Raw genomic sequence first — 24923 nt, 5'->3', positions numbered from 1 at the left:
GGAAAATGGTGCTCAGCATTGAATTCTTCCCAAACCTTTTCCAGGTGGAAAGGTTCTTACACAAATAACAGGGATTTGAAGCAGAGATTGTGATAAGAAAAATGACCCAAACCCAGAAGCCTGCTGTTATTCTCATTCCTTTTTTTTTCTTTTGCCCTTGAATTTTTTAGAATAATAAATTATTACTGAGTTATTTATTAATGACAAGTGGATTTAGATCAAAATAATGCATGGATTATATATATATATTGGTGCAAATATATTTACATACATGTACAGAAAACTTATTACTTTCCAGCCTGAGCCTGGATGCTGATAAATTGGGAAGAAATTTTAGTTTGACATGGCAAAGTGTTCTGGTAGGGCAAGCAGGCTCTGTTCTTAGATCACAAAACACAGTGCAGAGCTTGGTACTCTGTGAAATGTGCAGTGCTTGGTATTCTGTGAAAAACCTCAAAAGCACCAAAGGGGAAAAAAACCCAAAAAACCCAACAAACAAACTCATAAAATAATGGATATCCTGGCAGGAGGAATGGAAGAATTCAGGAATTCCCTGGTGGTTTGTTGCTATCACTGGATCAGCTCTGCAAGGGGGGCACATTGAAGCATGGCAGGAAGAGAGGAAGATGGTGAAGTGCACAGAGGTTGTTACTCAAAACTCAGGCTAAAGCTCAAAAATCAGCACACCAGGCACACAGGGGTGGGTATGGCTTTGCTTTTGGTGGCTCTGTGTGAGGTATACCACAGCAAATGTGCTTCTTTTTACCTGTATCGATAAAGAGATTTTCTAAATAATATTTTCTGACTTCACAAAGAATGTCAGAAAAATAATCATGCAATCAGGAGTTCACCTCTGGTGAAGGGTGATCAGGGAGTTTTCTGTAGGGCTGAAATAGAGCAGAGCTGTTATTTGTCAGTGCAGATTTGGTGGTCCTAGAGTACAGGTTAGGATTGGTGGGTTGCCTTTTTTCTATGTGTCTCTAATTTTTATCTTGGCTTCTTTAATTTCTGTGGTGATGCTGACAGCAGAGATGAATTTATTCTCTAAAATGGTTCTAATCTGAGGTGATCTCACTAGCAAGGAAATGTTTAGCTGACTGCTGACACAACATCTGTAGGCAAAAGGCTGCTGAAAGATCAAACACATTCCTCTTCCAGGAGCTATAACCTGTGGTTTTACTCAGGCTCTGTGGACTTTGGCTCGTATAAGGTTTCCGTTATGCTTCTCAAATATTAAAAAAAAAAAGAAAAAAAAGTGTTCAGGATGTAGAGCTTTAAAAATATCTCTCATTGAAGTTGTTGAGTGCAAAGTCACTGGCCTTAAGATAACTTTAAGAAACATGAGTCAAGTGCCCAAGATCAGAAAATCCAGAAAAAAACACACCCTGCTTTTATATATATTTTTGCTTTCTGTTTCTGAAGCCTTTAGGAGGTGTATTTTTCTTGTTTTGTCTGCAGCCCTGAGACCTTCTGTCTCAAAGGACTGAAATTTAAAAACCCAAGACACAAGACACTAAAAGACTTGCAAGAAAAACCTATGGCAGTTTGCAGTACTGGACCAGTTTCATTTTTACATCCCAAAGTAACATGAAAGCAGGGATGGAATAACTCACACTGCCATTACTTCTCATAGCTGGTCTGAGCTTTTGCAGCTTAAAAGAAAGGAAGTAAAAAAAAAAATCATTTGGTATTAAATAGCAGCAAGTAGGAGCAAGAAGTATTTTGTTTACAAGAATTCCTTATAATCTTTTAAAAATAAATTTTATGATTGAAGTTCAGCCTTGTCCTGTATTTCAGTCATTTCAGTAAAAACAGCTTATTCTGTGTTTTTCCTCTAATGCCTTAAGACGGATGTGTGAGGGGCTGTCTCTGTTTCCCTCCTGGGGAAAGGCAGAATGGAGCGTTTGGCTTTGATGTAAGCTCTTGCTTTTCCTTGGTCTTTATTCTTATGTTTTTAAAGTGTATTATTTTAACAAGCAGGCCGCCAAAACAGCCCTACTGCTCAAGCAATAACCTTGTTTTCCCAGCTTTTCCCAGCCTGCCCTCCCTGCTGCGCTCGTGGCTGTTGCTGTGCAGCCTCCAGCCCTGGTGGGGCAGGGTGAGGATGGACCCTGTCCCTGAGCCCTTGGGAAGGTGCTTTTGTCTCACCCTGCTCAGCAGCAGATTTCTGCTGGCTCGGGGTGGGGAGTGCAGCCCCTGGGTCCTGAATGAGCCCTGGGCTCCCATTCAGAGCTGGGGCTGGTGCTCCAGGGCTCTGCTCTGCACCACGAGGATGGTGGTGTTGGCAGAGCCAAGCCCTTCTGCATCCAAGTGACTACAATAGTGCTTTTATCTGCAAAGCACAAAGTATAATCTACTTCAGTTTTCTAAATGAGTTTAATGCTAGAGAAGCATCAAAGAGGAAAAACTTTTGTTTGGTATTGTTATGCCTTATGAATCCTCAATGAAGTTACAAGCTCTAGGTTTTGGTAGTGGGTTTTTTTGGCTTTCATCCTTGGTTCTGTGCTTGAACAATGTCCTCCCACATAGCTTTGCTGGGAAGGGAAAGCAGGATTAAGTTAATGTTTCTTTACTTTCAGAGCTCTTCTCTGCCCAGGACAGAGTTGTCTGTGGGTTTTGTGGGGCTCAGGTCCCTGCATTTGGTGAAGTTTCTGTGCCTTGGGTCAGTGTATGCACTGGTAATAATACCTGCATCATCCCTTGGTCTTCAGCCAATGTAAAGTCTCACAATTTGGCAAAAATGAAAGAGATTTAAGGTAACATGTCTTAATTTGTGCTTGCCATCAGCTCCAACAGGATCCTCTCATGTCCCATCCTTATTTTTGATTGATACAAACTGCTGCAAGAGGATTTCTTGGTTTGCCTCAGCTGTGCATAGGTGACTTTCTCCAGTGTTTCAGAGATGTTTGGTTTCTAACATCTTCCATCTCAACAGCTCTCAGAGCCACAGATAAACACTGAGACTGCAGCCAGGTTTGAAATGCTCAGTTTTGCTCACAAGCTGTAACTGATATTGCTCCCCACTGTGTTCAATGACTGTGATGCCTTCTGAAGGCTGACCTAGAACAGAGGCTGGACAGAGTTAAAGAATAAAGTAGGGATTTATTAAAAGGCCTCAATGGATCCACCTTGGGCAGCACAAGAGCCCAGCCAGGGCTGCACCCAAGATAAACCAAAATGGTCCCAAAATGCACAACTGCTCCTGGGATCTCTCACTTTTATCAGTTCTGCTCCATTTGCATATTGGAACTAATTGTCCAATTACAGCCTTAGCTTATGAAGTCCCATCCTTTTTGTTTTTCTCTCTTCAGTCCATGTTGTTTGTGCTCTTGGGCCTGAGATTTGGATCATTTTTCCTTGGTCCCCAGCTGGAGCAGGAATTGTTTTGTCTCCCAGCGCTGCGAAGAGAGCTCAGCATCCCCTCATTATGAAGTACACACTAAAGCAGTACAGAATCTGAAAAATAGAAAAGCTAAAGCCTGAGGCATCAACTACTTGTCTGATCCATCCCTCAGGTTTTTAACAGCTTATATGGTGCTCCCCACTTTGGTGACCATGTGTGCCTTCACCCAGTCCTCCATTCTGGTGCAATGATGGGTGTTCCCAGGTTTTGGTAGTGCTCTGGAATAATGTTCCCATGTCTGTTTTGCCAGATCATGCTTTCTTTGAAGCTCTTGTGAAGTGTTGTGCAGTAGCACACCACCACCAGCAGTTTTTGCTATCCACCATGGATGATGATCTTGCCCAGGGGGGTTTTCCATCAGAGAACATCCTCCTGTTCTGTGTCAGTGTCTGTACTGAGCTCCTTGGCTTTCTAACAGCTCACACTTGCAGAACAAAGTGCTTGAGTAAGATACTATTTTTAAGGACATTGAGAGGTCTGTTATAATTTGGAGCAGAGAATTCTGCCTGGGGCAGTCTCATGGAAGCTTTAACTCTGTAACTGGAATCCTGGCTTGTGGCACACAATTTTCCTGCTGTGAAGTTCACATGTTCCTGTAGCCCTGTATGGGCTTCTGCATCCCACTTTCTCCAGCCTTGAGGAAGGGGCACATATCAAAGGAGGGAGTTTGTTTTTACTTCTGGGATTTCCTGAGACAGTTCACTAAAGGCCCTGCAAGCTACGAGTTCAAGCCATGCATTATCCACGGGATGGTCCAGAGATTCTTCCTGTCAGTTGTTAAGGACACAGCAAGGAGTGGTGGCAGCAGGGTGTTGTGCCATGTCCCCTGGGCTGAAGGGCACAATTTCAGCCCCACAAACTGATTTCCAGCACCAACATGCTGGGACATGCTCCTGTTGACCCGTGTGGGTGAAGCTGATTTCAGCCTCACTGAGTTACTATTTCTAATTTCTATTTGGGCTGCTTTAGGTTGATAAAACTGGGATCTGAAAAAAGTGTTGGCTATTTTTTTGTCCTTTATACCCAAATCTTCTTTGAGGATCAGATGTGTGTGGGAGAAAAACATTGCCAGTGTAATTTTTAAATTACATTATGGTGTTTGTTAGGTCACCTGCACAGGGAAGTACTTTATTGCCTGTTAATTAATGGAAGTAACATAATTGTTTCCATTTTAGACTACTACTATTTATCAAAGTGTGTTTGTAAAGGTTACACTGCCTGGTGTAAAGCTGCTTAGAATATTGTTACTCTAGATATTTCAATGACCATTTTCTTTAGTGGTTTTGGAAAATGAAAATGTAGGATACAATTTACTGACACAGAACTCAAGAGGTGTTTGTGTTATTGCACAAATATACCCAGGCCCTATTTCTGCAACTGTTCCAAGCTGGCTGACACAGGGGACAAGACCTTCCTGCATCTGTAATATGCAGGAAATGGGCAAAAAAATAGTAGCAATACAGGAATCAGGGCTTTGGGCTTCTGCTTCTTGGCTTTTTTAGATCAGCAGGTCAGTGTGATTAATTAACCCAGGCTGCAGAGCAGTTGTATCTGTTCATCACGAAGCTGTGTGCAGGGGAATCCCAAACTCGCCTGGCTGCAGCTCAGCCCTGGCAGAGCTGAGTCCCAGGCACAGCCTGGCTGGGATGGTGGCATCCTCGCCCCCACACTGACCAGACAGGCAACTAAAGGTCTCAGTGCCCAGGGAGATTTCTCTGCTGCTGATTCCCTGCCTCCCCAACCTCATTTGATGGCTCTCTGTGTGCTGTAGTTGTACTGCTGAACTAAAGCAATTTCTGTCTCAAACTGTTCCAGCATTTGAACTTTGGCAAGAAAGGGACACACTCCTTGCTCAGAGACTTCAGATGTTGCCTCCAAACACGCTTTTGCTGCACTCACTGGGCACAGCAAAACTCTCATTCACCTATAATCAATAGTGCCAGCACCCAAATTATTTTGGTTTGCGGTGATACTGAATTTGTGGGAGGTCAGAAGCCAGGAATGATGGACCTGCCCTGTTGTTTCTGATGGAGTATTTCCCTTGTTTGAAAGCCTTGCTGTTTCCAGAGGAACAGAAGTGTTTCTGTTTCAAACCTACTTTCAGTGTATGTGGATGTGTGTTTTTCTCCACTTGACAACTGGTGGTTTGTCACTTCCTTAACTCTGAGCTGTTCACAGAGATATTACGTTGCTGACAAAGTGGAAGCAATTTAGTAATCACTTACAAGAGAAAATCGACACCATTAGAGTTCAGCTGTCTTTGTTTCAGCCATTAAAACACAGACACTACCTGATTCATCTATAAATTGCTGTGATAGTTTCGTTGTCTTTCCTCTGTGGGGTTGAATAAAAGTGCACTTGGTGCCCTCCCTTTGATGGAGAGCCTGGTCCCCTGGCTCCATTGCTCACGTGGGGACAGCTCCCCTTGGTCTCTGACCCAGCAGCACCCACAGCCTGTCTGGGAAGCACTGCTGATGCACCTCAGAGATACCACCCACATTTTAGGTAAATGTAGGAAGAATACTCCTTTTAAAAAGGAAGTGGCTGCTTTGGATCCTGTTTGAATTTCTAAATGCAAGTTTTCCTTCTTAGACTGTCACTGAGACTAGAGGTTGTCTTTTACATTTCTTTGTTACCCTTTAACCTTCATATTTTCCCTGTTGCTCTGTTGCTGAATTGTGGTGCTGTTCACAGGGGTCCCAGGACAAGGGAAGAGATGAGAATCTTGACTCCATGTTTCAGAAGGCTGATTTATTATTTTATGATATATATTATATTAAAAAATGATATATTAAAACTACACTAAAGAATAGAAGAAAGGATTTAATCAGAAGGCTTGAAAGGAATAGAAAGGAATGATAACAAAAGCTCATGACTCTCAGAGTGTCTGGGCCAGCTGACTGTGATTGGCCATTAATTAGAAACAACTAACATGGACCAATCAAAGATGCACCTGTTGCATTCCACAGCAGCAGATAATTCTTGTTTTTCTTTTCCTCTGAGGTTTCTCAGCTTCTCAGGAGAAAAGTCCTGGCACAGAGATTTTTCAGAAAATATCATGGCAACACTGAATTTGTCTGCAGCTTCTCTCCTATTTCCATGTTCTTCTCAGTGATCTTAACCATCTTGTTAAATGCAGCCAAGCACCAGCCTGCTCTTTCCAGCTCTCAGGACTGCTCCCTCTGCTGCAGCTTCAGCACACCTCAGCTGGGACAGAATCTGAAATGTACCAAATCCCTCTGCCACGTGTTTGCTCACACGGAGAAGCAGGTTAATCCAAATTACACCGGCTTTTACAGCCCTCCTTTGCCTTTCGTGCCGTGCTGGAAAATGAAGTATTTTCAATGATGTTTTGTCTCCTTCACTTCATTTTCCCTGACTCATGTGTTGATGTCAGAGATGCCAGTTTGTGTCAGTGCAATTTGCTCCCATGGAAATGCCTCCTGCACACGCGCTCCTGGCTCCTGTGCTTACATAATGTGGGAGCTGTCAGAGCCCTGCCCCAGCACTGCCCATCTGTCTGTTCTCTCAGAGCTAATGAGCCTTTTCCTTCCTGCTCCAGGCATATTACACACCCTGACTTATTCATAGATGATGTCTATTAAAATTGTCAAATGCTTTGGAAATTTAATTATTTCCCTAAATAAAGAGTCTGCTTCTAATCACATTGAGGATGTTTCAACACAATTGGCCTGTTTTCTAGTGCAAATCAAGAGTGACTATGCTGAGCTCTGTCTGGCCCCCTGGGCGTTGTCATTTAATTGAAAATACTTGTGATTTACTATAGTGTAAGAGCTCAGAGGTGTCCCCTAGCTTGGTCTGTGAGCAGCATCACAATGCAGAATTTATCTGGAATAAGGCATCCAGATTAAAGTGGCCTCTTATGGCATCAAACAGTCAGTGTGTGATGGGGGTGGAGGCAGGTATTTGTTTGTTTTTGGAGTGATGGAGCATACAGAAATCCCTTGCTTGCTATATCTATAGCTTGGATTATATTTGTCTCTTTCATGTCCCACTTGTGCCTGCATATGGCTCAGATGCTGAAGTAATTATCTTTGTTTCTGACTGATAAACTCATAGTTTACAGCCAAATTAGTTATTCATCGTGTTATCATATTTCATTATTATTTGATTTGTTCAGCCCTCAGTCATTCTGATTTTCCTGTTACATTCCAACCTTTACTGATGTGGGTGCTGAATCTTGGTTTTGAATTATCAATGTATTTAGTTCTCAAAGTAAATGTTTTGGTTAGGCAACATTAAAAACAAACAAACAAAAAAAGCAACCCCAATTTACTATCAAGGTCAAACCTTACCAACCTCAACAGACACCTTCCTTCCAGACCAGGGTTTGTGTTTCCAGTCTAATCCATTTTCATCTCCTTTGCAGCCAATACCGTGGCAGCTTCACAATTGCTCAGTTCATCTTGTTCTCTGGAGTTTTCATAATAACTTCCCTGGTGATGCCATATCAAATAGTTTAATGAAGTGTGAGTTAGAGACACTGCCTTTATTATTATTATTATTATTTTTATTTTATTTTCCTAAAGAATGGAGTGTTACAGAACAGATGAACAAAATCCCAAGACACCAAGCCAAGACTTACAATGTACATCTGGGAAACTTATGTTGCCTTTCACAGCACTTTCCACACATTTTTGTGTCTCAAATTTTCCTTTTAAATCTGTTCTGAATTTTTGCCTGGTTAAGGTCAAACTAAGAATTCTATAATTGTGTGGATAATTTTCTATCTTGAAATGAAGACCAGTTGCTGTAACTGTTCCATCTTATTTTGTCCTTTTCCTGTTTTTTTTAAGACCAGTTTTTAAGAGTTTTATTTTCCATCTATTTTATTAGTTTCCCTTACTACAGATTTATCAGGATATTCAGTTATATTTATAATATACTTAGAGCAGAAAAGTGTTGGCTTTTTGAATTTATACTGTCAGCCACTCCATTTTGGGTTTTTATGGGTCAGTTTCCCAAGAGAAAAAAAAAAGAGAAAAGGAAATTAAAAGGGAAAACCCCCTATGAGTAGCTACATTTTCTATGTAATTATTGTATCAACTGTTGCTATGCATGAGATAAAGATAAGTCAATTAACTTATGAATGTTTCAATAATCCTTTCTCTGACACTGCACAGGTATGTGAAAACACATATTTAATTAAGCTATTACAGTAAAAGCCCTGAGCCGTTTGTCAGTTCATTAGGCACACTTTTTATTACGCTTTGAGCTTTGTTTTCCTCTTCCTTGGCTTATTGGATGCTGTAATTTATTCTTTATAAGGACATTTGGACAGCAATGACAACAGGAGAGGCATTCTGTAACCTATATTAAGAGTGCACCACCACAGCAGGGAGGAGACCTCTATTAAAAAATCAGTGCCTGAGCCTTGAATTGAAGAGTTCTGCAGGCTGAGGTGCTCACTGGTGTGATGGTGTTCACAGGGGTCTGAGGATGAGGGAAGAGAGGAGGATCTGACTCCATGGTTCAGAAGGCTTGATTTATTATTTTATGATATATATAATATTAAAACTGTACTAAAAGAATAGAATAAAGGATTTCATCAGAAGGCTGGCTAAGAATAGAAAAAGAAAGAATGAATAACAAAAGCTTGTGTTTCTGACAGAGAGTCTGAGCCAGCTGACTGTGATTGGCCATTAATTAGAAACAACCACATGAGACCAATCCCAGATGCACCTGTTGCATTCCACAGCAGCAGAGAACCATTGCTTACATTTTGTTCCTGAGGCCTCTCAGCTTCTCAAGAGAAAAAAATTCCTAAGGAAAGGATTTTTCATAAAATATCATGGCTATACACTGGGAAAACAGATTTGGGGGAGAAGCAGTTTTGGCTGTGGGACCCCCATGAGGAGCCCTGTGCTGGTGATGTACCAGGGCTCAGAGTGCCCCAGCTCAGGGCCATGCCAAGGAAGAGGGGAGATTTTCCCCTGGATCTCCTGTGGGATGAGGTGCAGGGTGAGCACCATGTCACAGCACCAGAAATTTGTGTTCACTGGAAAATGAGGGGTCCTGAGGTGTGATTTCAGAGGGCACGGAGAGCTGGAATGAAGAGAAAGCTCAAGGGAGGGAAACATCCAGGGATTTCTTGCTTGATTAAGAAATGTGACTTAGTAAGTAAAGAGTGAGTCAGCAGCATCCCCAAGCAGGGTGGGTGTGCTCAGAGTGTGCCAGGCTGTGACTCAGAGCTGCTCCATGCTCACCTGCTCCTGGCCACGCTGCTGCTGCTGCTCTCTGTCACTGCTGCAAACCCTGCACAGTCATCGAAGAACCCCAGTGATACTGGGTGGGATATTTCCCCTAAAACATGAATTGAATGTAAATCACTTGATGAGTGTTTTTTATTTAGAGGCATGTACGTGTTTAGGTGTGTCTTGCTGTGGTTGCACTTAGAGCTGTGAAGTTACTCAACCCCACATGGGATAGAGTGCTGTACATCAGAAACTGCTGAAAATTGTGGAGTCTTCTGGTTTCTAAATAAGCCTGGTTTTAAAACTTGCAAAAAAAGTTAGCTAAAGAAAGCTAAGCAAGTGTTTTTGTTGCTTTGGTCTATTATGTTTCATTTTGGATAAGTGCTCACTTCCAGACTTTAATAATGTAAACAAAGAGCTGCCATGCAAAACATTTGAGAGCAGAAGAAAAATTGGTTTAAAAATTCTAAACTTAAAGAAAGTTTAGAAAGAGTAAGAAAACGTTTAACAGAGGTTTACTGCAAGAACCCTGAAAAGCTGAGTGTAAAAAAGCTGTCACACAGGATTTTCCCACCAATGTCACACTTGATGTTTGCCACATTGTGCAGCTGAATTAAAAGGGACAGAGGGTAAGTCACTGCAGTGGAGGCAGAAACCAGGTCCTTATAAGCACAGGAGCTGCCTTGGGAATGCTGGGGACTCTCAAAGCTCCATGTGCCAGGGAGCAAATACCCACAATACTGTTGCATTAAGGGTATAAAAGTTTGGCAGAAGATAAATGTCCCTTGTGTTCCAGCTGGTTCTCAGAAATTCGAGGCAGGGCTCAAATTCAGGTTATGGCCAATTCAGACTGTGGGGCTGGTCAAGCTCAGTAAGAACTTTCAGGTGCACAGCTGTACAAATAGTGCAGGAATGTGGGTTTGATTGCATTCAATAGGACTTTGCATGATCCAGATTCATGAATAATGTGATTTATTGAAGCAACAGGAAGGCAGGGTCAGGACTGCCATGATAAATGCACTAACTGCAGAGAGTTAATATGTGCTTCGAATTTCAGCCACTGGGGACATGTGTATTAAAAAAACAAAGAAACAAAAAACCAGAGAGGCAGGTTGGAATTATATCTACCCATAGAAAATATGAACAACTAGGGTATAATCATTCCAAGAAGTTAGAACAGTGTGTGATGAGATTCAGATTTATTCTGTTGTGGTGTTTCTGCATGTCTGAGCCAAGAGAGAAAGTTTATCATTGCAGGGAGTGGCAGAGTATCTACATCTTCTTGTGAGGTTCCCAGGTGCTCTTCCACAAAGGGAAAATAAAAAAGGATGCTGGTCTTACAGCCAGAAGGTGGATTAAGATCTCTCTGTGTGTTTGTATTGCCTTGAAATGTCTGGAAAAGAAATTAATGCCTTTCTGACTCAGTATGAGGGAAGATACAGAGAAGGAAATTGATGCTATTTGCTTTTGGACAGAATGGTAGTGATTCATTATTATGACCCTACAAAATATCACTACTTGAACTCATATCTGAGAAAATCCATTTTCCCCTTGCTCTGAAAAAATCAAATGCTCTTTTTTTAATTTACAAGTAATTAAAAGTAATTAAATAGTTATTTTCTGTGTCAGAATTAAAAAAGACTGGTAGAAAGCTGTATTTGGGGAGGTTTCCCTAAGGTTTTATTAAGTGGTTTTTACACTGATTTATCTCCAATTCCTATTGGGAAAAATTCCAGAATTTCTTGCAAAACAGAAGAGGACGTATCAAATTCTTCCTTGGAAAGAAAATCTCTAAACAAAGTGCTAATAATATATTCCCAAGTTCAAGAGTAGCTCAGGAAAATAGTCAAATTAGGCATAACCACTTCTCTGGATTGCAACTTCAGTTAATTTGCAGTGGGTATCTACAGAATAATCATTGGCGTTTGACTTTTCCTTCCCTGCTGCAGTGCCTGTGAAAATGCTGCCTCTGTGATGGCACTGGGGGCATTCTGCTTCAACAGAAAGGAGATTTCCTGATGCTGCCAAGTGACAAGAATGAGCTGGGGCTTTCCAAAGCTGCCACTTTAGAGGATGTTGAGCTGTGGGATCCTCAGACAGCCATGGCCTCAGCAGGTGGGGAAGGGGAGGAGCTGGCTCTGGTGTGAGCTGGGGCAGCTCTGGGGCCCTGGATCCCACCCCAGGCACGCTGGGTTTGTTTTCCCTTTGTTTCACAGCTCTATTTGCCCACTTGGCCACACACTTTTATTTCTGGCCCTGGGGAAGCTGAAGGGGAGAGGATGTGAGCAGGGACAATTGCACAGGGGGTGCACCAAAGGTAGGAGTTCAAAACATCCCCATGCTGGACAGCTTTGCTCAGAAGCACAATTCTGATCCAATTATAGGATAATTTAACCTGAAAGGGACTTTTTGAAAGGCTCTAGTCCTCCAGGTGCTCAAGGAAGAGCTGACTTCCAGGTTAGATGGGTGTTTGGGGTAGATCCCAGCTGTGTTCTGAGCTTCTGCAAGGATGGAGATCCCACAGCCTCTGTCCGACCACCTGCACTGAGATTCTTCTCTTTTTTTCCTGCTTCATACACGATTTCCTTACATCTGTCACTGTCACAATTGCTTCCTGTTTTGCTGCCCAGCTTTTGGAATTCTCCTGTTTCCTCTGGAAGTACCAGCAGGTAGATGTAGGCAGCAAAGACATCCCTGTTCAGAGCTTTTCCTCTGGGCTGAACCAAACCCAGTATTTATTGTGCTTCCTCCCACATCACCCTGGTCATCTCCATTGGACTTGCAGCATTCTCACTCACTATTTAAAAATAGAACTGCACAGAAATAGGGATGTTTCCTAGTGCTGCTACAAAAGGGAGAAAGATGAGTTCCAACTGCCCAAAATATAGAATTCTCTTAATATGAAAATATGACTTTATTGAATCACTAAAAGGAAAGTGGCCCTTTGCAAGTTTGCTATGAAAATCTGTATTTTAAAGCAACCTTCTGTTCCAAAAAAAGAGAAAATTAAATTGGCAATGGATTAAAAAAATAATAAAGATGCAAATAGCAAGAAATGCAGGGTTTAGAGTGAAGAATGAAGCCTTAAATCTGCCTTCCTGAACATAAATTGTGTATTCTATTATATAATTTTAAATTATTTGCCATTTTGAAAAGGGCTTCATGGAGCTATAAAAATTTATGTCATCTGACTATCTGGCTCAGATAGTTGTGAACTATCTGCAACTGTTTTCCTGTCAAAAAATTGCAGTACTTACAGTTCAGTTTAGTTGACTTCAGATTTATTTTTTTCCCTGATGTAGGTCTGCCATCAAAGTCAAGGCTGAAGGAAAAACTTTTTATTTAAAAATGTTTTTTTTTTATCAGCTTGTTGGCTTTCATCAGGTGATTGGGGAGATGTGAATGTGACTTGGAGAACTGGAGACTGCCAATATTTTGGGAGGAGAAAATCTTTCTTGCATATGGCCTTTGTACTCGTGATGCCATTGGATGTTTTTGGGTTCTTTGTGGGGTGGGAATTGCTGAAAGCCATCACTTTTGATCATTAAGTACTTCTGGGGTTTTTTTTTTACATCAAGACTCATCATGAATTAATGTATTACCTCAGTCTGCCTGAAACTCAGGTTGTTTTTTTGGGCTAAGATGACAATCTTTGATTTCTCACCCAGTTTTAGATGCACGTTGGTAACATCCAGAGGTTCCCTGGGTGATTCAGGAGGGCTCAGAGGGTCCAGGGGAGCAGGATCCTGCCTGGCTGGGGAACATCTCCAGTGTCAGCAGGCAGCTGCCTCTCTCCAGGAAAAAGTGCTCTGAGCTTTGAAGGGTAAAACGACTAAAGATGTATGCATTTAATTCAAAGGAAAAGAGAATTGTGTTTATTCCAAGAAAGGTTTGGGTTTTTTTCCTTTTAGTGAGTGTAATGGTGGTAAATACCCCCAAAGGCATGTGAGCCCCACCAGTACAGGCTTATTAACCATTGTAGCTTCTGCTTCACTCCAACTTAACCTTCTGGAATATCCAAAAACTCCAGCATATCAACCTCTGCTTTAAATAATTCATGTGTTTCTTGATAGACAAAAGTGTTTTTCTACCTTCAGTTTATTTTAAACTGGACTTAAAGAGTGAAAGGAAAGAATGTGCCAAAAGAAATCATTATTTTACTTTATCAAAAAGCAAGAGTGGCATAGAAAAGAATTTGGCTTTGCTGAATGTTTAAATTATAATTCTCAGGACTGTCAGTAGTAGATTGAACTGGAATTGATGATTGACCACAAAATTCAGTATGTGTACTTTGATGTTAGCTATTGGAAAAAAAATCTGTGATGGGCCCATGTTTCAATTTAAAATTATGGAGATGGTTCTTAAATAAATGCAGAATCCATGAATAAATTGTGAATTATTTTTCTGGTACAGTGGTGTGCTTAGAAGACTGTAGCTGAAGGAATTAGTCACAAAGTTTTACCTTGAGGAGACTGAAGGATGCAGTGAAAAGGAAAACTGATGACTTCAAGCCAGGATCTGTGTAAAATAATAACAAGAGTATTAGCAAAGCAGTAGAACAGTTAATTCTGAAGGTGGAGCCCAGGCTTGAGCATTCCTGTAATCAAATTCCCACATGATTTTTCAATCTGAATATGTAAAATGCAAGAGAGAATGACTCTACTCACCATTTCAGTATACAGACCTGAGCAGTGATTAAAATAGACACTTTTAATTCAGAAGCCTTATCTTGGAGTTGGTTTTGGTGGTGTGGTTTTGTTTGGGGGTTGTTGGTTTGTTTTCATGATCTAGAGTTATGTCCTGTCTGTGATCCTTTGGCTGCCCAGTGTCTCCTTCAATGTGGAAAGGTGATTTGGAAAAATTGTCATCACAGCTTTGAATTAAAAGCTGTGTTTTGGAAAAAAAAAAAAACCTGAAGTTATTTAGAAACTTTCTAGAGACCTTTTTTTGTTGTTTTTGAGACCAGCTAAGTTGGAAAAAATAAACGGTCCAGTGACCACTTGTTCATTCATCTGCATGTGCAGCTGCAAAATTATTTTCTGTGCTGTGCAAAACTCCTTCCTAAATATGAGGTTTAGAGACCCTGTGGGAGTAATTAACTACAATGCAGAAGCAAATCTGGGTTCATTGTATGAACTGCTCATTTAAGAAATATTTTTGTGCACAAAGCCCATTAACAAGGTTCCAAAACCTTCATGAATGTTAAACATTTTATTATAGGATTCTGAGCACTTCCTATTTAAATGAAATCTAATGTAATCTCATGAACTACATCTAGCTTTTGATACCTGGATTGCTGTGTCAGTTGTGTGCCACAGTGCATTCAACAGCTAAAATCTGGCTTTTATTTTGTTATTTATTTAACAGTCTTTTCCTGTGAGCTGCACAAAAGCTGAGGATGTGCTCAAATGAAGCTGCCTGCTATTGATTTTATTCTCTTCCTGGTCCACTTCCATCCTCCTGCTTGACCAGGTGTTTTCCTCCTGTGCTGCTTGTGGCTGTCAGGAGCTTCCCCCAGTGCAGTGGAAGTGCAAAGCAAAGCTGCTGTTTCTCATCAGCTGGACAAGCCTGGCAGGCAGAATTACTGAGTTCATTTCACCAGGCTGGGAATGCATGCCCTCAGCTTCAGTGGCTGCAGCACGTGCCTGCAGTCAGGAGTACATTTAATTTACCCAATTAGCCCAAAGCATGAGGCTGAAGGACCTCAGAAGCAGCAGCATGATGTTCTCTGGCCTGTGTGACATGGGTAGTAATCAGCCTTGCCCTCACTGTCAGCTCCTTTTTGAGGCAGCACAAATCATGTGAGATGCTGTGAGGAAATCTGACCCCACTGGGTGTGGGATGGGGCTGCTGGGGCAGTGGTCCTGAGCAGCAGAATGCTGGGTTTAGGCTTGCTGGCCTGGCTGTGTGCTCGTGATCAGCAGGAAACAGTGGCACAAAAATAGATGAAAAGCAGAAATAAGTGCTCAGCTTTTATGAAAGTTTGTCCTTTCCTTTCTCTTAACTCTTTGTTGTCTGTTTGTTCCAGAAGGAGCATACAATGTTGTCTGATAACATTGCATCTTATCCACCATTCATTTCCCAATAGAAACTGAACTGCAGTATTTGTTATTACAGGAGAGTTAATCATTAAGATCTGAGGGTTTTTACAACACCTTCATTTTACCTCAGAATATGTAAATTTATCCAAACTCTTCCATTTAAGGTGATGGATTACCCTGTGCTTGGCTGCACTGTCTGGATTGGCTGGAATTTTGTGCAATTACTATTTTCCACAGCAGCAGAGTATCTGTGAAGTAGATATCAATTGAAACATATTTTGCTCTTCAGACTTGCTTTTGCAGGTTTCACAAAACATTTAATTAGTGATAATCAGCTTTTAACCAGCCAGAGCACACTGATGTGATTCCCTGCCTCTCTCCCCCATGATTGTAGGCATAGTCTGTACCCTCCAGATAAATTGCTGGCAGTCTGGAGAATGTCCTAGCCAGCAGGAAGGGGAAGAATAAGGGTGTCAGTTGCATGGGGAATAAAGAAGGTGCTGTGTTTACTGTGGTTTCAGTGAAGAATATCCTTTTCCTTTACTTTTCAGAATGGTGAACTTGGAAACCAGCTGGAGATTGCAAAGTCTCCTTTCCCTTGAGCTTGGTGGTCAATGGTCGTCATCTACCACACCCAAGGAAAGCAGAGGAGCTCCACGCTAACTTCTGTAAGCCCTGCTTCACTATGGAAGATCAAATGATTTTCTGGCTCAGGTTTTGTGATCTGCCTTGGACCTGGAGTTTGGAAAAGGGATCGTCTCTGAGGCACGGTTAAGAGACAGAGCAGCCAGCCCCAGACAATGAGCACCTTAAGTAGCACTGGAATATTGCTCAGCTTAACAACAGTGTCTGTTACACTGGATTTTAGTTTGCATGGTGGTCTGATGGCTTGGTCCTTGAGCAGCAATTTGACTCTGAACCAGAGTTTGCCTACATCTGATCCTCTCAACACCTCTGAGAAGGGGGAAGTCTCTCGGATGTCCGTGAGGGAGAAGAATTGGCCAGCCCTCCTGATCTTGGTTGTCATCCTGCTGACCATTGGGGGGAACATATTGGTAATTATGGCTGTGTCCTTGGAGAAGAAGTTGCAGAATGCCACAAACTTCTTCCTGATGTCTCTGGCAGTAGCAGACATGCTGGTGGGTATCCTGGTCATGCCCGTGTCGCTCATTGCAGTCCTGTACGGTAAGTGCCTTCCCTCCTCGTTTGAATTCTCGCCTTTGCAGGGAGTCCCCCGAGGCTGCAGCAGCCTGATTGTCCCTGTGCTGGTGGCCTGGGGAGTGTCAGTGTGTCCTTGGTCGTGGCTCTGAGCTGGTGTTCACAGTGCCAGGAGTGACCTGTGAATAATGTCACACTGGGGGGTTCTTATGCTGGGGCCACAGGGGAGTCTGAGACAGAGAGCCAGCTTTTCACCTTGGGCTGGGTTGTCCCAAAACTGAGCTAGGACACAAAAGCTCCCAGAAAAGTGAGGAGAGAGTTCATTGTTCGTGAGCCACCCAGCTCTAAGCCGGGTCAGGATCTGTCCTTGAGCTGTCACTGCTAGGATCAGCGGGATTTGAGTAAAAATGTGGGTCAGAAAGGAGGCTTGCATGAGTGGATTTGGCATTCAGATAAAAGCCTTCACTCCTGGCATTTGTACCTCAGCTTGCCTTGTGCCTTTCAGGGGGTCACTGTGCCTCTCCATGCCTCAGTTTCCCTGTCTCTAACCTGAGAGTATGCTCTGTTCTGAAGCACAGGCCTGCCTGTAGAGCTGTAAACATTTATTTCTCCCCATATCAGGGTCAGAGTGCTTGCAATGGAGTGGGGCATCACTCCTGCACTCAGGTGTGGAGTCACTGTTAGCACTTCAAAGAAGTAAAATATCAAATACACCTGACTTTCATCTGGCTGAGACTCCAGACCCCTTTGTTCAGGGTGGTGCTAGGAGTCTCCATCCCTGGGTATTTCAAAGGAGCATTTTGTTCTCCTCTGTATGTCTGATCATCATGTTTGTATACTCTTGTATCAATTTTATAATCTGTGAATTTTGTAGATAAAACTTTAAATTTTTGAAGTCTTGTTTTCAGATTTTCTTAGAAAGGTATTTTAATATTGGTATTTCCTGGAGACAAATAATGCTGTTTACTTACAAATTTGATTAGAAATTGGTTTACTGTCCTATAAAGTCAAATGTAGAGATATTTATCTGGCTTCTTCACTTGCCTAAATGAGTAAGTCTGGCAGAGATTAATTTCTAAAACACATTGATCAAGCATACATCATTCCAAAGCTTATATAACTTGTCTACAGTGAGTTAAATCAATATGTGATTTAGGTACAGGCCTAGCTATGGAGATCTTATGCACAAAGATCTTTTATTTTGAACTGTCAGAATAGTTCCATCTCTAAATCTTGTGTGTATTATAACATGTGTATTTTATTTTTAGCGTTTTACTCCAGCTCCCTGGAGCTTGAAAGGGAGAATATAAATACTGAATTATGTGACAGACCTGCACTTGCATAAATTCTGTGTTAGCCAGTGACTCTAAAAAGGTGAATTTATGGAAGTGGTCTTCCTACATCCATACTTTCAAGGTCTTTGGAAACTAATAGAAATGGATTTTCTGTTCTGCCTAGAAAATGATTACTTAAGGTAGTTTAAAGGTGTAAAGCATGCCACCCTTTTAGCAGCAAGGAAATATCACTGATTTCAAGAGGCATTGTAATTATCCTCCTCTTTTGCCAGAGAGCCAGCACTGGCTGTTGATAGCCCAAGCATTTCTCCACAGACAAACAGTACTACGTAGATTTTTTTGGCAAAAATCGTAATTTCATGGAAGATTTGTGGAAATACTTTGAGGAATGAGGAGGCTGCTGGGGCAGTGCTGGGTGCTGGACCAAAGCTTGTTGCCTCCAGGCTTTGTGAGGGGAGGAGGAAGAAAAGTTCAATTTGGGGAAAAATGAGCCTCAGAGGAACTTGTGGATTGATCTCAGTAGGAACCCAGTGAAATAATTTTTAAAATACTATTTAAGCTACAGATTGTGGAAGTAAGGAGGGGGAAAATGTTCTTACACCAGCAGAATTGTTGTGAGAATAACAGGGGTGCATGGCCAGGGAGAGTGTTACTGCTTGGAAACATCACTGGGAATGTTCAGTCACTTTTACTCTGTAAATTTTACCTTTTACATTCCATACAATCTACATAATTGTACACTTGGGCTGTTTCACGTGCTGTACTGACAAGTGTACATAGCACATCTCTTCCAGATTTGTAGAAGTCACTTTTAATTTATGTAATCAGAAAGGAACCTTAAAAAATACATATAACAAATAGAGGAGTGAAGAAATTACTTTCAAGTTTCCACATCAGCTCTCTCAGCCCCAAAGATAAATTCTAGTTGACAGAGTAACTAATTTCAGAGTAGGCTCATTTCCTTACTTTTGGCTAATAAGGTAAATGAAGTAGATTTCACTTCAAGCATAACCAGAAAATTGAATAGACACCCTCCACAAATACTTCTGGTTTTTGGTGGTTTTCTTAATTAAAAGAAGGCAAAATCAAGTTTCAAATTAATTCAAGAGTCTTATTATAAAGGAAAGGACAGCAGGATGCAGCATGATGGATTTTTCAGCAATTAATCAGGGCTTGGATATATTTATCAATTAGTCTTAAGTGTCTTACAGCAATCGATGAGTTGCATTTGACAACTGAGAACATTTTCCCTGGCATGCAGTTCCTAAAGAAGTAAGCAAATTAGTCTGCTAATTAATAAGCATGTATTGAGGAGAGTAAATGAGAAATGTACAGTGTTTCTCAGTGTACCTCAGTGAAGAAATGCCCGATTAATTAAAAATACTGGTATTTTTATTAAAATATTGATAGGCATCAGGTGTCTTACACATGATGGAGTTTCAGAGGACATGTGGAGCCTGTCTCCTCACCCCTGAGCACCTAGGGACAAGCAGCAGTGGGTTTACATCATGCCATGGGTTTGTGAGCAGGAAAGAGAGGGCTGGTGGAGGAGTGCAAGAGAATCCCCTCAGCTGATGTGGGTTGCAGAGGATATTGAGCTCTCTGGCTTCTTGCAGAGGGTTCACAGCTGCCCACAAGTGGCCAAGGAGTGGCCAAGATCCCTCTGCACTGCCAGGGTGGGCTCTGCTCTCCCTCCCCTTGGTGGTGCCAGGGGCTGAGGCAGCTTCCAGGGGCTGCTGTTGGAGTGAGAACTCACCAGCCCCAGCTGCCAGAGCAGATTTACACCCACAGTGTTGCTATTATTGATAATTACCATCATTGTGGTGTGTGACAGAGATGTGCTGAGCACTTGGGCACACTTGGGTGCTGGTTTTCCTGCAGAGGGGGAGCAGTGCAGCTCAGCTCTTTGATGTGGCACTCAGGTATCTGGAATTGATCAGGCATTTTAAAGACCAGGTCAAGTCATGGGCTTAAATGCATCTTGACTACACCAAGTTCCAGCTGACAGTTGCATTACTTTCAGAAATTATTATTTATTCCTCTTAGCTTTAAATGTGTAATGTTTCTGTTTGTGCTAAGTAACCACTACATTTTATTCTTCTGCTAGGGTGAGAGTGAATGGGAACTCCTACACTGCTTGCACTATCTGTGTGATAAATTCAGAGAGGGGATCATTTTTTTCTCTCCAGTGACACCTTGTACCTGGGGTGTGTGCATTGAAATTTATGTCCAACAGGAAGGGTGAGTTTATCTTTTGCTATCTGTAGGATCCTTAGGCTGCTGCACTCTGTGCTCACCCAGCAGCATTTATTCTCTTTCCAAGTCCCTCAGCTAACCTAAATAATTGAAATCTGAAAGTCCTACTCCATCATTATTTACCTTCTTTCCAGATTATTAGATTCATAGGAAACTTTAGTTGAGATATTGAGTGTCCTGCTACTGAATTTTCTCCACATGAACAACTGCCTGTTTACCTGATGTGACAAATGGGATTAAGTTGTGGTGTATCTGTGTTGCTGTTGGGAAAGAAAGCTCTGTATGATGTGCCCTGAATCCATGGAACAGCTTCTTTTCTGCTACCCAAGGTTTAAATTGTGCTTAGAGTGAGAGGAGGGGGGAATACTAAATGGAAACTCTCATTGAATATGGGTCCCTGGTGGTAAAATATCTGGAGGCAGCTAAATGTTAACTTGCAGGGTTTTTCAGAGCCTCTGAAAATGTGGCACCCTGTGCTGATTCCCTGATGGAAGCAGCATTAGGAACCTGCACAGTTTTGGCTTGCACTGGGGGAAAGCTGATGGTTTCTGGTCAAGTGAGAGTCAAAGGCTGCTGAAATCAGCACAAGAGCTCAGCACTGGAGAGGGTGATGATATCTGTCAAGAGGAGGGAGTGCTGCTCCACACCCTTCCTCAGCAGTGATTACATCTATTAAACCTATATTTGCATCACCCTCTTCAAAAACATTTGACTCAGAGCTTTTAATTGTCATATTCAAAGCTGGATTTTCTCCACACACATAAATTTCCTCTTAATGTAATTTTTGGTTTTATCTGAGATTATCTATACTTTATGTCTGGCTTTTTATCTAGTTTATTTAATTTTTTTTGTTTTGTTATACTTTTAATGTTGGACAATAAAGACTGGAAGCCAGATGAGTGAGGAAAGTGTCATTATCTGAGGAGAGCAAAGCCCTTTGAAGGAAAGGCCACAGTGCTCTATGGTACTTGAAAGTCATCTTCTCACTAGTCTTATTAAAGCAGAATTACTTTCAAAAATTGTCAGAGCAATTTAACTTATTGTAGCCTTTTGTTATTCTTTCTCATTATTTTGATGTGTGTGTTTTAGTGATGTCTTGTCTGAAAATCTCCTCAAGATTTTTATATGCTTCTGTTATGAAAGATGAGAAGCAAAATTTGATATTTGCAGAATGACACCAATATGAGATGGATGCAGTCATTTGGACTTGAGATATATATTTTTTTTTTGTCCTAACTGATAAAATTTCACTTATTCATCCATGGAGCAACCCCATCCCCAGGACTTTCTTGACAGCCAGGCTGTCTATGGCTCTAGTGCAATATTCTCTATTGAGATAAATACTTTATATGAAATTAGCAAGCTAACATGAATTTTTTTCTACTGCTTTCCATTTCTTTCCTTTTGTCTCAATTAATTTCATAGAAAAAATTGCTAGACATTCTTTTATAGGCATGTTACAGTTTTATAGTAGTTCTGCTAAAAACCTCAAAACCAGCTTGTTAGCACCGATGGTGTGTTGAGGGCTGGCCAGGAATGGAGGCAGAAATGGTACAAAACCATGGGTGCAGTTAAGCTGTTTATGTGGGCACAGGTGCCCCATGATGCAGACATGGTGCTTAAAGCAGTTTTTATTTTATTTATATTTATTTGTGTTTATTTTCAATGAAGTAAAACATCACCAGTAACACTTGTACTGATTGTTCCTCTTGTCTGGGAATGTAGATTTAGCTGAAGTGGCTTCCTCATACACACCTTTCTAATCCCTGCTGAAGCTTTGGTCCTCACCAGCTTGAGAAAGATGCAAAAGAGAGCAGCCCATAAAACTGGAGAAGGGTCACCCCCACCTCCTCCATGGGGAGCTGCAGCTGTGCTGGGTGAAACAAACACAGCCCTGATGGGGAGCTTCTGCTCTGGGAAGGGCACAGGGAAAATTTCCCTGGTCAGGCTTATCTCTTGGCTTGCTTTCTGCTGAATTCCTCCTTTTGGGAATGGATTTTGGTTACAAGACTTGCAAGCAATGCAGCAGTCCATAAATAAATGGTATAAAGTCAGGAAAGCAAGTCAGGGAAGTCTCTGTTGTCTGCAAACAGACTGTTGTCAATTTGGAGGTTTATTTTACTTATGTTAAAGTATTAGATGGATTTGTAATTGTCTTTTGAGCAGTGTCTCTACATTTGGGTAGAGCAAGAAGAGCTACAGAGTGTACTTGGATCTTGTGGAAAGCAGTTTTTCTTCATTTCTAACACCTGCAGGTGTTAGATCTGTCTGTCTGCTGGTAGATTAAATTATAGCAGTGTTCAGCACTTGACCTGCCATCACTTCTTTGGGCAGATGGTTATGTACTTATTGGTAACTGAGCTGTTTTTTCTCCTTATGCTGCACCTGTACAGACAGATTTAGAAAGCTTGTCACTTTTAATGTAATAAGAACGAGCCCCATAAAAATTCAGATTTTAGTAAAAACCTTGGTTTGAATTGCAAATTCCTCCCAAAAAATTCCATGGAGACCTGGCATAAGTCTTCTGTATGGATGGTATGGATGCTCTTTTCTCTCCCTCAGGACAATCTGTCCTTCCCTTAGCAGGCCTCTGTGCTGCTGGTACATTTGCAGTGTTATGATGAGCAGGATGTGACCACATCTGAGAGGAGCAGGTAGTGCCCCAGGTGTCAGCAATTCCCCAGGTTTGTCTGGCAGCATGGTTTGAGTCTTTCCCCCACCTCCTGTGAGAGTGCAGCCGCCCCAAACCCTGGCCCAGGCTCTTTGCTGTGTGCAGGGGCCAAAGTCAGAGCAAGTGTTTGGGGCTACAGCTCTTGGGTAAAGCCAACTGCAGTTATCCCCTGGCCTCTGGGATATTTTGGAATCCTTCCTGCTGTGTGTTAGCTGAGGCACTGTGAGTGACCTGGGGTTAATAACCAATAATAATAATAATAATAAAATTAATAAAAAGTTCTCATGTCCCTCCTGGCCTCTCAGCAAAGCTTTGTTGTGTCCTGTCTGGCCCAGCTCTGGGCAGGAAGGTCACATTCCTCAATATTGTTCAGCTCTGCACCTTCCTTCTGGAAATGGATGCTGTTATTCTTCCTTGGATGCTCTGGAAGCCACTGCTCTCCCCAGGGCAGCCCCTCTCCCCTGCAGCTCCTGGGAGCCTGGGCTCTCTTTTGCCATGTGGTGCCTTATGGGAAAATGGGAAATATGGGGCTCTCTCTGGCTGCTGCTCTGGGGGCATCCTGAGGAGCATGTCATGGCAAACAAAGCTGTTGGGAGTGCTTTTGTCTCATTGCAGCCTCAATTGTCTGTTGAGGCTGTGGAAGTGTATCCCTGTCTGCAGCCCTTCTCCTGGGAAGCTGGATGAGGGATGGGTTATTCTCGTTGCTGGTGAAGTGCTTTGCAGCATGTGGAGCCCAAGTCCCCATTCTGCCAACTTTATGGTGATCTGTTGCAAAAAATGAAAACTTTAGCCAGTAGCACCATAATCACCAGGGTGTATCAGACTATAATTTCAGTCATAAACTAGAATTTCTATCTTGAAAATATGTATTTTTTAACATAATTCCCTTCTTGCAAAAATCTGATTACTTTCACATTTATTCTAATGCTGAAAATGAATTTCCAACCCTGTACCACTTCTGGGAAGCTCAGATTCTACCCAGCATGTCCGAGCAGCAGGAGCCACTCCAGGGCCATGGAGCTGCAGTTTGCTGGTGTGAGCCCTGAGCTGGGCAGCTCTCTCTGGAGCCTGTGGGGAGCAGGAGCTGCTCTCTGTGGTCAGCAAGCACCTTCCTCCAAGGAAAGGCTCCGTGTGCCCACCTGGCAGTGGTGCCAGCAGCTCTGCCTGAGCCCCAGGGTGTCCTGTGTGCACATTCTCTGAACTTCACCCAGGGCTTTTTTCCTGGGAAGCTGAAAGGCAGCGAGAGGCTTCAGAGAAAAGGAAAACAACTCTGATCTCATTTGCTTCTCCTGTGTTGTACTCACATGTGGAATGTGTTTGGAGATTGTTCACCCACAGGTGATTGTTTCATTGGATTCTGCTGGGAGTTGTTTTCACTCTTTGGCCAATCAGGGCCAAGCTGTGTCAGGACTCTGGAGAGAGTCAGGAGTTTTCATTATTATCTTTTTAGCATTCTGTATCCTTTCTGTATTCTTTAGTACAGTATAGTATTCTTTAATACAATATAGTATCATAAAGTAATAAATTAGCCTGCTGATAAGATGGAGTCCTCCTCATCATTCTCTCCCCTCGTTGGGGTTGCCTGAATTTACAACAGTGCCCCATCTCACACAGGAGCTGCTCCCTGCACCTTCTTGCCCATTGCTCAGGGCCATTTGCACGTGGCAAACCTTTCCTTATTTCCAGGAGGAAAGCAGCAGACCCCTTGCCTTAGGTCTCTGATCTTGCTTCCTCTGCTGCTGAGCTCTGGATGATGCAGCAGAGGGTTTGTGGTGCAAAGATAATTTTTGGAATAAATCAATGCCAGCTTCAGAGAGAGTTTCAATGGCACCTTGCTAACTGCTGTGGGTAGGGCCTGGCAGTTCTGTGCCAGGTCCTTGTGAC

At 42.2% G+C, this 24923-nt stretch overlaps 1 protein-coding gene across 3 annotated transcripts in view; it reads left to right on the top strand.

The window, feature by feature from the left end:
- The window catches only part of HTR2C (5-hydroxytryptamine receptor 2C), a 217808-nt gene that overhangs the window by 158659 nt on the left and 34226 nt on the right, over positions 1–24923 (top strand). For all 3 annotated transcript variants that reach the window (XM_071442560.1, XM_071442559.1, XM_071442558.1), the window contains one exon: positions 16211–16844. In XM_071442560.1, coding sequence (XP_071298661.1) covers positions 16460–16844 — 385 coding nt within the window. In that variant the 5' untranslated portion in view covers positions 16211–16459. The remainder of the gene's footprint in view (positions 1–16210; positions 16845–24923) is intronic.

This window comes from Agelaius tricolor, unplaced genomic scaffold (assembly GCF_023055355.1).
Source record: "Agelaius tricolor isolate 1412-34295 unplaced genomic scaffold, bAgeTri1.0.p SCAF_17, whole genome shotgun sequence".
Taxonomy (NCBI): domain Eukaryota; kingdom Metazoa; phylum Chordata; class Aves; order Passeriformes; family Icteridae; genus Agelaius; species Agelaius tricolor.
This window is presented reverse-complemented; position numbering and strand designations above follow the sequence as displayed.